Genomic DNA, 12,015 nt, shown 5'->3' on the forward strand with positions numbered 1-12,015 from the left:
GAAGTGCTGCTGTCTGGCAGCCGGGCGGAGAGAGAGGCTCGCGGGGGTCGAGAGAAGGGCTGCCTGGCCGAGGCGGGTGTGTTTGTGGCAAGGAGGAGCCGCCCAGGCTGCCCCCGGCACTGCAGCTCCCCTCAGAAAAGGGAGACGCACAACTTCGCCGCGCGCCTTTTCTGCCGCTTCTCCGCGTCTTCCTCGCCCGCCGGGACCACCCGCGCCATGGGCAGCTCAGGCTCGAGTTTGCTGGACGAGAGCAAGTGCACCTACATCCGAGGTACGTGCCGGGCACGGCCGGCCGGCGCGGGGGTGCCGTTTCCACGAGGCGGAGACGCACCGCGGAGGGGACCTTTGCAAAGGCTGCCTTTCCATGCGCCAGGAGGGCTGCTGGAGTGTGAAGCCGGGGCAAAAGCTTTGCAAGCGTTTCTTTCCACGCGCGCGGGACTTGCCGGAGTTGGGCTGGGATCGCACATGCGAAATAATGCAGTTTCAATTCACTTTGAATGCTCTTCCCAACTGGATTTTGCTAGTTCACACAGTAAAATCCAGTTGGAAAGCGCGTTGAAAGTGGATTGAAACTGCATTAGTTAGCATGTGTGATCATTTGTGTGAAATATAGGGGCGGGGGGGGGGCGGTTATATTGCAAATGTTTCTTTCCAATTTTAAGGAGGGCTCGGCGTGTGCAATGCCTACGTTAAGCTTTGCATAGCATTGCAGCGCCTGCGTTGCTCTTTGTTGGGGGAGCGAGCGTCCGACGTGCATTTCTGGACGATCTGTATAAGTTTCTTAAACTGAAGTATAGCTCTGGAAGTATGACTTTTAAACCAGTTTAAGCTCTCTTCTTCCCCTCCCCTGGCCGCTTAACGGTTAGTCTGACTCTGACAGATGAGCACTTTTACCCGCAACTGCTCACGTGAGAAAGGCACACAGCCAACCCAAGACCAGGCAGCCGTGCCTGTTCAGGCGGCAGGCTTGCGCACAGGCGCTCCGCGGTCGAGATGCAGCCGTCGGCAAAAATGCATACGCTGGGAAGCCAGTCCCATTGAGTTCAGCAGGAGTTGCTTACAGGGGTAATGTGCATAAGATTTCACTCGGAATCTGATTACGTTGCCTTTGATTTAGCTGGGGAGTGGAGGGAGTTACACCCTGAAAGTTGAGGCGTGCACTAGAAGAAAAGGAGCGGGAAGAGAACAGGAAGAAAGACGCTACTGGCCAGCCACATTTTACCATATGGAAAGGAACTTCGGTGCCTTTCGCAGAGATCCAAGAAGAGGCTGGTGGGAAATTCTGACCCTTGGTGGTGGATATAGTGCTTACCTGCTATAATCATCCCTGGGAAGGAGCCATCATTTCTTCTCCTTGAGTGAGCAGAGCTGGCTGTGGCTGAATCCTTTAGCATACTTTCTCAGTACTACACAAGACTTGAACGTTTTTTTTTAAAACAACAGTGTATTGAAAATTACGTAATTTATTTTACATGCTGACGTTATAGTCCACAAACATATTCTGGCAACGACAGTTCAAGTGGCCATGCAGCCCAATCTTGTCAGCTCATGGAAGCTGAGCATGGATGGCCCTTAGTATGTGGATGGGAGGCCACTAAAGAAGTGTTTGGATGAGAGACCACCAAAGAAGTCCAGTGTTTGGATTGGGAGTCCACGGTTTGCAATGGCAAACCACCTCTGAACAGAGCTTTGAAAATCCCATAGGGTCATCATAAATTGGCTGCAACTTGGCAGCAAAAAAAGCAGAGGACACCAGTACAGATTACTCAATTTTTAACCCTTTAAAAGTTTTCCTCATTAGGTATGGCCTAATCAGTGTTCTAAAAAGAGGCCAGAATCAGACTGAGCTAGGTGAGCCTTTGTGAACACAGGACATTCCAGAAAACTGCTCCCTCTGGATTAACAATTAGGCCAAGTAAGCACTGGCCTATGGGCCCCTACACCTTTAGGGGCCCCGGGCCAGCTCCCCCCTCCCCAGTTTTCTCTCTGCTTGCAGCCCTTGGAGCCTGAACGCGCAGCCAGCAACTGAGCCACTCTTTGTCCAACTTGTCTGGTGCGGCTGGTGGTGGTGTTGTCACCAAGTTTGCCTCCTTATCCCTCTACCTACAGCTTTGTCAAAGGGGCTTTTGAGAAGGTGCCTGCAGGCTGCAGTGGGGGCCATGGGTGGCAGGGCAGGCGCTCTGACTCTGAGATAATTTGCAAGCCTCCCCCCCCCCCCCAAGATTTTGACTGCCTAGGGGCCTCCACGGGGTTTAATCCGGCCTCTGCTGAGAAAAGCTCTGTGCCTGCCTAATTTCTGGAAGTGAACACATACGGAGCTGCCTTATGCTGAATCAGACTGTTAGGCCATCAAGGTCATTATTGTCTACTCAGACTGGCAGCGGCTCTCCAAGGTGTCAGGCAGAGGTCTTTCACATCATCAGCTGCCTGGTCCTTTTAACTGGATATGTCAGGGATTGAACCTAGGACCTTCTAATGCCAAGCAGGTGCTCTGCCACTAAGCCATGGAAGGGAGTGTGCCAGTGCTGAGTAGTGGTAAAGAGTGTTGGCCCAGGAGATCTGATGTCAAGTTCCCACTCTGCCTTGGAACTCAGTGGGTGACCTTGGACCAACTCCTCTTGGCTTAACCTACTTCATAAAGTTTTTTGAAGATGAAATGGGCAGAGGATAACCCTGGACACTACCTGAAGCTCATTGGAGGAAAGTTACTTGGCACTGGGCCTCATTGGAAATACTTGGAGCCTGTGTGCTTCTGTTTGGGAGGAAACACTCTTATTATTTCTGTATTTCACCACTGCTTTCATGGGTATGAAGGAGCAAAAAAAAAAAAAAAAGTCCTGACTTCAGTTTCCCTCTCAATAGTCCTGTGAGGAGGGTTATTTTGAACCAAGTGGATACTGACTTACTTGAGGACTGACCAGTGAGAGTCATGGCTGAATTCTGAATCCTGGTCAAAGACTCGATTCTTATTTCTTTATTTAAAATATGTATTAGCCACCTTTCTTCCTTACATTAAAAAGATAAAATCTAAAATGCTTCCAAAAGAGCCCAGGCCGTTTTAGTCCAAACACAACCTTTCCTCCATCACCAGTCCATCACGCCGAGAATCATCTCTTGGGTGGGATGAGATCTCTGTGGGTGCTTCCATGGTTGCCAGCTCAGTTCTTGCTGTCCTTGCTACAGTCTTTACTTTGGGCTTCTTGGCTTCCACTGTCATGTTTTCAGTTGGACCAGTGTTCCACATGAATGATTGCCATTGGCTGGGGATGTTTTGGGTTGATTGGCTTTGCAGAGTGGTCTTCATATGTTACCTGCATGGTTGCTACTCTTCTGTTTTAATGTTGTTGTCAAGTTGCAACTGACTTATGGCGACCCTGTAGGGTTTTCAAGGCATGAGATGTTCAGAAATGGTTTTCATTGCCTGCCTCTGCTTAGTGCCCCTTGTATTCTTTGGTGGTCTCCCATTCAAATACCATCTCAGGGCTGACCCAGCTTAAATTCTGACATCTGACGAGATCGGGAGCTTTCATATCGTGCTGCCATGAAGTAGTGAAAGCATGGTGAGGCCAGGATTTCTCATGGGATTTGTATTTCCATTGTTATCTTGTTGTCGTCACCCATGTGTGGGTGAAGTGCTATCAAGCTGCAGCCATTTTATCACAACCTCATAGGGTTTTCAAGGCAAGTGATTAAGCAGGGGTAGTTTGCCATTGCCTGCCTCTGCAAAGTCTTCCTGGATGATCTCCCATCCAAGTATTGACCCTGCTTAGTTTCTGAGATCTGACTGTACTATACCATTCCCCATTACATACCATTCCGCATCCCCAATATCTTTTATTAGGCAAAAATTGTGTGAGATTTTGTACTCAACAGAACCCTTCATCAGGTTGGATGAAACTACAAAAAAAAAGAGGGGGGGAGAGATTATGATCATGAAACCTAGCTGTGCCAGGTTTTGTATGAGAGGCCAGCAGGCCTGTTTATTTGCTGCTGCTGCTGTTAAAACACTTGCAGGAAACAATGATGGAGAGCCATCTCATTGGAAAAATAAAGGCCAGCAAAGTCTAAATGTCACTCAAAACCCAGGTAAGAAGCACAGTTCTATGTGAAGGCTGACTGCAAAAGGCAGCAATGTATAGGCTTCATATTAATATGTTCTGTGCACAAGATATGGTCAATTGAAGCCATTTCTCCAGGTTGTTCCCTGAGACAAACCACTTTTTTTCTCAGATAAAATTAGCTGGGAAAAAAGTTGTATTAGCTCAAGCAGGTTTCAGGACAGAAAACAAAATCCATATAATACCTTGTATTAAGGCCAGCCAAATATTATTCTCCAAGTATAATGTATCAACAGAAGAAAATAAGATATATTATCAGTATGCTGTTGTCTCTGGATTTAGGATTATCTCCCACTCTGAAAGTCTGAAGATCACTGAGAACAACAAAAATAGGGTTCTTTCTATTGTACTTCTGATCAATTATATTTAAGAACATAAGAGAAGCCATGTTGGATCAGGCCAACGGCCCATCAAGTCCAACACTCTGTGTCACACAGTGGCAAAAAATTTTATATACACACATACACTGTGGCTAATAGCCACTGATGGACCTGTGCTCCATATTATCTAAACCCTTCTTGAAGGTGGCTATACTTTTGGCCGCCACCACCTCCTGTGGCATGTTAATGTTAATCACCCTTTGGGTGAAGAAGTACTTCCTTTTATCCGTTTTAACCTGTCTGCTCAGCAATTTCATCGAATGCCCACGAGTTCTTGTATTGTGAGAAAGGGAGAAAAGTACTTCTTTCTCTACTTTCTCCATCCCATGCATTATCTTGTAAACCTCTATCATGTCACCCCGCAGTCGACGTTTCTCCAAGCTAAAGAGTCCCAAGCGTTTCAACCTTTCTTCATAGGGAAAGTGCTCCAGCCCTTTAATCATTCTAGTTGCCCTTCTCTGGACTTTCTCCAATGCTATAATATCCTTTTTGAGGTGCGGAATTTCATAATTCAGCCCAGCAGATAATGTCTGTCTTCCTTCCTAAAAGTACCAGAATGTTATATATAGAAAGGATGCGAGTGTGTGTTTAGAATATTCATACTCTGCTTTTGTCCCCATTGGAAACCAGATTCCAGTACAACTGCACCATCCCACTGGATCTCTGTACGATTCTAATGACCAGTCTAAGGGTGGCAAATAATGGAGCTACCTATTCCTCTGTATCTCCTACCCTCACCTTTCTCATTAATCTGTTACAGGTGCTGAAGACTGGTCTTCTTCTTGTGATATATAGATCAGGGCTCTTGAGTTATTTTTCTCTATTAAAAAAATCATACTGGCCCCATGGTGATCCAGACTGCGGAGGAAGAGCAACTGCAGCCTGTTTGAATTAGGCAGATTTCCCCAATTTCTTATTTTGCAGAGTTTTGCCACTTTACTTGATTGCATGATTTATAGCTCTTCTGCTAGCCGTCAGGAAACCAAGAGCTACGCAAGTGTGGTGTAGTGGTTGAAATCTGCGCTCTGCCATAGAAACTTCTGCTGGGTGACCTTGGGCTAGTCACGTGCACTTGGTCTGACCTGCCTCACAGGGTGGTGGTAAGGATAAAGTGAAGGTGCAGAGAACAATGTTATAAGCCATTTTGGGCCCCCATTGGAAAGAAAATCAGGATATGAGTATCTAAACTAAGGCATCAAGAAATCTGACCATGATTGCTGAAAAGTAGACATGTAAGTGATTTTTGAGAGTTCAAGCACATTTTAGCATTCCCAAAGGTGAGGAATTTTCTTTTCAAGAAGAAGAATGGAAGTTGTGATTTGCAGGAACCTGGCTATCACATCCAGTGCCATGTTCTGCATTTTGTTTGTCTGGTATGAAATTATGAAATACTTCCAGTCCTGTTCTGAGCAGAGACATGCTGGATGGATCTACCACTCTGTATTTGCAAACAGAGAGTTCTTGATAATTTACCCAAAATCTTGTTTTAAATTCTTCACTGTCTTTCCTTCCCCCTATTCCCAGGGTACACTCACCTTCCCACACCCAGAAAGATCACTGAAATAAGGAACAAGCCATACATACAGACAAGGGAGAAACGAGCTGCTTCAAATGACAAGCTGGAGCAATATTTGCAAGGAGATCTACTTGTGGGAAATGTTCCATTCAGCAGTCTGTAGGCAGCTCTAAAGCGTACAGGGGGACTCAGTATCATTTTTAGCACTGATAACATGTTGTGAAGGTTGAAGTCTCATTGCATACATGCATAATCCAGCCACTGATAAACAGTTAGTCCCATTGATTTGAATGGAAAATTTACAGTGCAGGCACACGCAGAGTTACACTCTTAAGACCATGGACTTTGATGACTTTAGAATGGTGTGACTTTGCTTAGGATTGGACTTCAAAGCACATGCTTAAGGCTGAAAACCTAGGAACACGTCCTGGAAGTAAGCCCCATTGAATAATGTGGTTCTTACTTCTGAGTAGACCTGCTTAGAGTTGCTCCCCAAATCTCTTCAGATACAATCAGTAAAATGTAAAAATGCTTAACTTGTGGTTAATATTTGCCATGTTATAATGGACAGAAAGATCTGCCAACTTTTTACTATGTATGAGTAAAATTATCTTGGGAATATTACCTTGGCAAAATTATCTTTGGCTCAGCCTTTCTTAAAGTTCAGCTAGCCTTGTTCCTAAAAGCATATATTCTATAGGTACAGATGTTTGATCTCAAGTCTTGCTTTCAATTCTGCATTGCCCTTCCTTAGCTCCTGTTTACTGTATTTTTGTCCTGTCATGCATCCTATTTTGTGCTGGAAAGTAGCTGATGAAAGGCAAAACCCTGTATACAAATAGATTGCTGGGATCCAGGGTCCTTTTTTATTCCCCAGACCAACCCATGTCCTGGCATTCTTGTGTGTATCTTGGTGAGGGGGGAGTGTTCTGTCAGACTGTGCAACCCTGCTTAGCTTCCAAGATCTGACGAGATTGAGCTGTACCATGCCACTTTACCTCCTTTAAGGATTTAAAGTACCAGAAAATATGGTAACAGAGACAAACATGTAACTTTAAGAAACGTTGCTTATTGAATGAACTCTATAGTGTCTCCCACTCGGTATCAGCTCCGCAGCATATGATGTCCTGCTTTGCAGAGGCTGCCAAGCTATTCGGCCTAGAAGTTAGTCTGAAGAAGGCAGAAGTTCTCCACCAGCCTGCACCCTCCTTGCATCACTGTGGGTGAATCAGTTTTGAAGACAGTCCAGCAGTTCAGCTACCTGGGGTGCATCATCTCCTCAGACGCCAGGATTGACAAGGAGATTGACAATAGACTGGCAAAGGCAAACCGTGCATTTGGCCGACTGCATAAAAGAGTGTGGAGCAACAAGCATCTGAAAAAAGGCACAAAGATCAATGTTTACAAAGCGGTTGTGATGACAACCCTCATCTACGGCTCCGAATCGTGGGTTTTATACCATCATCACCTGCGACTCCTTGAGCGCTTTCATCAGCGCTGCCTTCACACCATCCTCAACATCCACTGGAGTGACTTTGTGACCAACACTGAAGTCCTCAAGCGGGCGGAGGTTACAAGCATCAAGGCATTGTTGTTGAAGACGCAGCTGTGCTGGGCAGGGCATATCTCCAGGATGGAAAACCACCGCCTTCCCAAGATTGCCCTGTATGGCGAACTTTCCACTGGCCATCGAAATAGAGGGGCACCAAAGAAGAGGTACAAGGACTCCTTGAAGAAATCCCTTGGTACCTGTTGCATTAACCATCACCAGTGGTCTGACCTAGCTTCAGATCACAAAGCATGGAGGCACACCATCCACCAGGCTGTCTCTTCCTTTGAGAACGCACACATAGCTGGTCTTGAGGACAAAAGGAGATTGAGGAAGAATCGTACTGCTACAGCACCAACCCCAAATCAGACTTTTCCCTGCAGCCACTGTGGCCGGACCTGCCTGTCCTGCATTGTTCTTGTCAGCCACCAGCAAGCCTGCAGCAGACGTGGACTATTGCACCTTTCTTAAATCTTCGTTTGCGAAGTCAAGCCGAGAGAGAGATAGTGTCTATCTAGAGCCAGTTTGGTGTAGTGGTTAAGTGCGCGGACTCTTATCTGGGAGAACCGGGTTTGATTCCCCACTCCTCCACTTGCACCTGCTAGCATGGCCTTGGGTCAGCCATAGCCCTGGCAGAGGTTGTCCTTGAAAGGGTAGCTGCTGTGAGAGCCCTCTCCAGCCCCACCCACCTCACAGGGTGTCTGTTGTGGGGGAGGAAGGTAAAGGAGATTGTGAGCCGCTCTGAGACTCTTCGGAGTGGAGGGCGGGATATAAATCCAATATCTTCTTCTTCTTCTTCTTCTTCTTCTGCTTCTTCTTCTTCTGCTGCTGCTGCTGCTTGGATGCATTTCCAGATTTTTCTTTCATTATTTTCTTAATAGTGTAATCCAGTTTTGTAATCCTAAACTGTGTTTAGAATTGCATGGCAATAATGTTGGGGACAGATTTAAGGGTTTACATATGTAAGTGCCATCAAATCATAATTGATTTATGGTACCCCAGCAGGGGGCTTTCAAGGCAGGTAACAGATAAGTTTGTCATTGCCTTCCTTGGTGGTCTCCCATTCAAGTACTGACTGTGTTTAGCTCCTGAGATCTGACAAGATTGAGCTGTACAATGTTGCCTTCCTGCTTTTAAGGGTTTAAGTACCAGAAAATATGAAAATGGAGACAAGACTCATGTGACTTGGAGAAATGTTAGTTATTGAATGAACTATAGCGTATGTTTTTTGGATGCAATTCCTATCCCCCCCCCCATTATTCTGCCCCCAACTTTATGCTGATGCCCACTAGCTCAGAGCCTCTAGTTTCATTGTTTTCTTTATGTTTATATTTTGCTGGTCTTTGTTCCATTTTTTAAAATGACTCTATAGTCTACCTTGAGTCTCATTTAGAAAGGTGGACAATTAAAAATGACTATTATTGGGACTTATGGAAATAAGATGGTAGCAGTGAGATAATATACATAAACAGCAAGTACTAAGATGTCCCTCTAAATTTCAGTTATATTCAGGATATCCTGTTTAGGACTGCTGGATTGTTACCCAGAGATGGCATCTTGTGTATTGAAATGTTTGTATTTCTGAGAAGATCCATATTCGCTGAGGAAGTTGTAGAGATTTTAAAAGAGACAGGCATTTCCAGATTGTTGTTGTTGTTCAGTCACACAGTTGAGTCCGACTCTTTGCGACCCCAAGGGCAAAGTCACGCCAGGCCCTTTTGTCTTCCACCATCCTCTGAAGTCTGCTCAAATTCGTGTTTGTTACATCAGTAACACTGTCCAGCCATCTCATCTTTTGCCGTCCTCTTCTTCTTTTGCCTTCTGTCTTTCCTAGCATCAGGATCTTCTCCAGGGAGTGCTCCCTTCTCATTTGGTAGCCAAAGTATTTGAGCTTCAGCTTTAGCATCTGACCGTCCAAGGAACAGTTTGGGTTGATTTCCCTTAGGACTGACTGATTTGATCTTCTTGCAGTCCAAGGGACTCTCAAGATTCTTCTCCAGTTCAAAAGCATCTATTCTTCTGCGCTCGGCCTTCCTTATGGTCCAGCTCTCACAGCCATACATGACTACTGGGGATACCATCACTTTGACTATACAGACTTTTGTTGGCAGGGTGATGTCTCTACTTTTTATGATACTGCCCAGGTTCACCATAGCTGTCCTCCCAAGGAGCAAACGTCTTTTATTTTCATGGCTGCAGTCACCATCTGCAGGGATCTTGGATCCCAGAAATGTGAAGTCACTACTTCCATGTCTTCCCCTTCTATTTGCCAAGGTATGATGGGGCCAGATGCCATGATCTTAGTTTTTTTGATGTTGAGTTTCAAGCCTACTTTTGTGCTCTCCTCTTTCACTCTCAACAAAAGGTTCTTTAGGTCCTCCTCACTTTCTGCCATTAGAGTAGTGACATCTGCATATCTGAGGTTGTTGATGTTTCTCCCGGCAATCTTAATTCCGACTTGTGCTTCATCCAAGCCAGCATTCCGCATGATGTACTCTGCATATAAATTAAATAAGCAGGGTGACAGTATACATCCTTGCCGAACTCCTTTTCCTATTCTAAACCAATCAATTGTTCCATATCCTGTTCTGACAGTTGCTTCTTGACCCTTATACAGGTTTCTCAGGAGACATTTGAGGTGGTCTGGTACTCCCATCTCTTTAAGGACTTGCCACAGCTTGTTGTGATCCACACAATCAAAGGCTTTAGTATAGTCAATGAAGCAGAAATAGACGTTTTTCTGATACTCCTGTGCTTTCTCCATAATCCATCGAATGTTGTCAATTTGATCTCTAGTTTCTCTACCGCTCTGAAACCCAGCTTGAACTTCTGGTAGTTCTCGATTGACATACTGCTGAAGCCTAGCTTGTAGGATCTTTAACATGACCTTGCTGGCATGTGAAATGAGTGCAATGGTGCGATAGTTTGAACATTCCTTGGCATTACCCTTCTTTGGGATTGGAATATAAACCGATCTTTTCCAGTCCTGTGGCCATTGTTGTGTTTTCCAAGTTTGTTGACATAATGTGTGCATCGCTTTAACAGCATCATCTTTTAGTATTTTGAATAGCTCAATTGGGATACCATCATCTCCGCTCGCTTTGTTGTTAGTAATGCTTTCTAAAGCCCATTTGACTTCACACTCCAGGATGTCTGGCTCAAGGTCATAGATTTCACTGCCATGGTTGTCCGGGACCTTAAGATCCTTCTTGTATAATTCTTCTGTGTATTCTTGCCACCTCTTCCTGATCTCTTCTGCTTCTGTTAGGTCCCTACCATTTTTGTCCTTTATCATGGCCATCTTTGCACGAAACGTTCCGTTGATTTCTCCAATTTTCTTGAATAGATTTCTTGTCCTTCCCATTCTATTATTTTCCTTTATTGCTTTGCATTGTTCCTTCAGGAAGGCCTCCTTATCTCTCCTTGTTGTTCTTTGGAAATCTGCATTCAGTCGGGTGAATCTTTCCTTTTCACCTTTGCCTTTTGCTTTCCTTCTTTCCTCAGCTATTTGTAAAGCCTCATCAGACAGCCACTTTACTTTCTTGCATTTCTTTTTCTTCGGGATGGTGCTGATTGCTGCCTTCTGTACAATGTCATGAACCTCCGTCCATAGTTCTTCAGGCACTCTATCAACTCTAGTTCCTTAAACCTATTCTTCACCTCCACTGTATATTCATAAGGGATGTGATAAAAGTCAAACCTGAATGGCCTAATGGCTTCCCCAGTTTTCTTCAGTTTAAGCCTGAATTTTGTGATGAGTAGGTCATGATCTGAGCCACAGTCAGCTCCAGGTCTTGTTTTTACTGACTGTAAGGAGCTTCTCCATCTTTGACTGCAGAGTATATAATGAATCTGATTTCTGTGTTGCCCATCAGGTGATGTCCACATGTAGAGTCGCCTTTTAGGTTGTCGGAAGAGGGTGTTCGCTATGACCAGATTGTTCTCTAGACAAAACTCTATTAGCTTTTGCCTGGCTTCATTTTGCTCTCCAAGGCCAAACTTGTCAGTTGTTCCGGTCACCTTTTGATGCTTTGGCATTCCAGTCCCCTATGATGAAGAGGACATCTTTTTTTGGTGTTAATTTTAGAAGGTGTTGTAATCTTCATAGAACTGGTCCACTTCAGCCTCTTCTGCATCAGTGGTTCAGGTATAGACTTGGATTAGTGTGATATTGAATGGTTTGCCTTGGATACGGACCGAGATCATTCTGTCATTTTTGAGATTGTATCGCATTACTGCCTTCCTCACTCTCTTGTTAACTATAAAGGCCACACCATTTCTTCTACGGGACTCTTGGCCACAATAATAGATGTAGTGATTCTCTGAGTTAAATTCACCCATTCCCGTCCATTTTAGTTAACTGATTCCCAAGATGTCAATGTTCAATCTTGCCATCTCTTGTTTGACCACATCTAGCTTACCTTGATTCATAGATCTTACGTTCCACGTTCC

General features: G+C 44.9%; 1 protein-coding gene across 1 annotated transcript in view; it reads left to right on the forward strand.

Moving 5' to 3' along the window:
• The first annotated feature begins 211 nt into the window (after window positions 1–211).
• Window positions 212–12,015, forward strand: part of NIBAN1 (niban apoptosis regulator 1) — a 99,427-nt gene continuing 87,623 nt past the window's right edge. Inside the window, exon 1 of the mRNA XM_060232399.1 lies at window positions 212–271. Coding sequence (XP_060088382.1) covers window positions 217–271 — 55 coding nt within the window. The 5' untranslated portion in view covers window positions 212–216. The remainder of the gene's footprint in view (window positions 272–12,015) is intronic.

Source organism: Heteronotia binoei, chromosome 2, assembly GCF_032191835.1.
Source record: "Heteronotia binoei isolate CCM8104 ecotype False Entrance Well chromosome 2, APGP_CSIRO_Hbin_v1, whole genome shotgun sequence".
Lineage (NCBI taxonomy): Eukaryota > Metazoa > Chordata > Lepidosauria > Squamata > Gekkonidae > Heteronotia > Heteronotia binoei.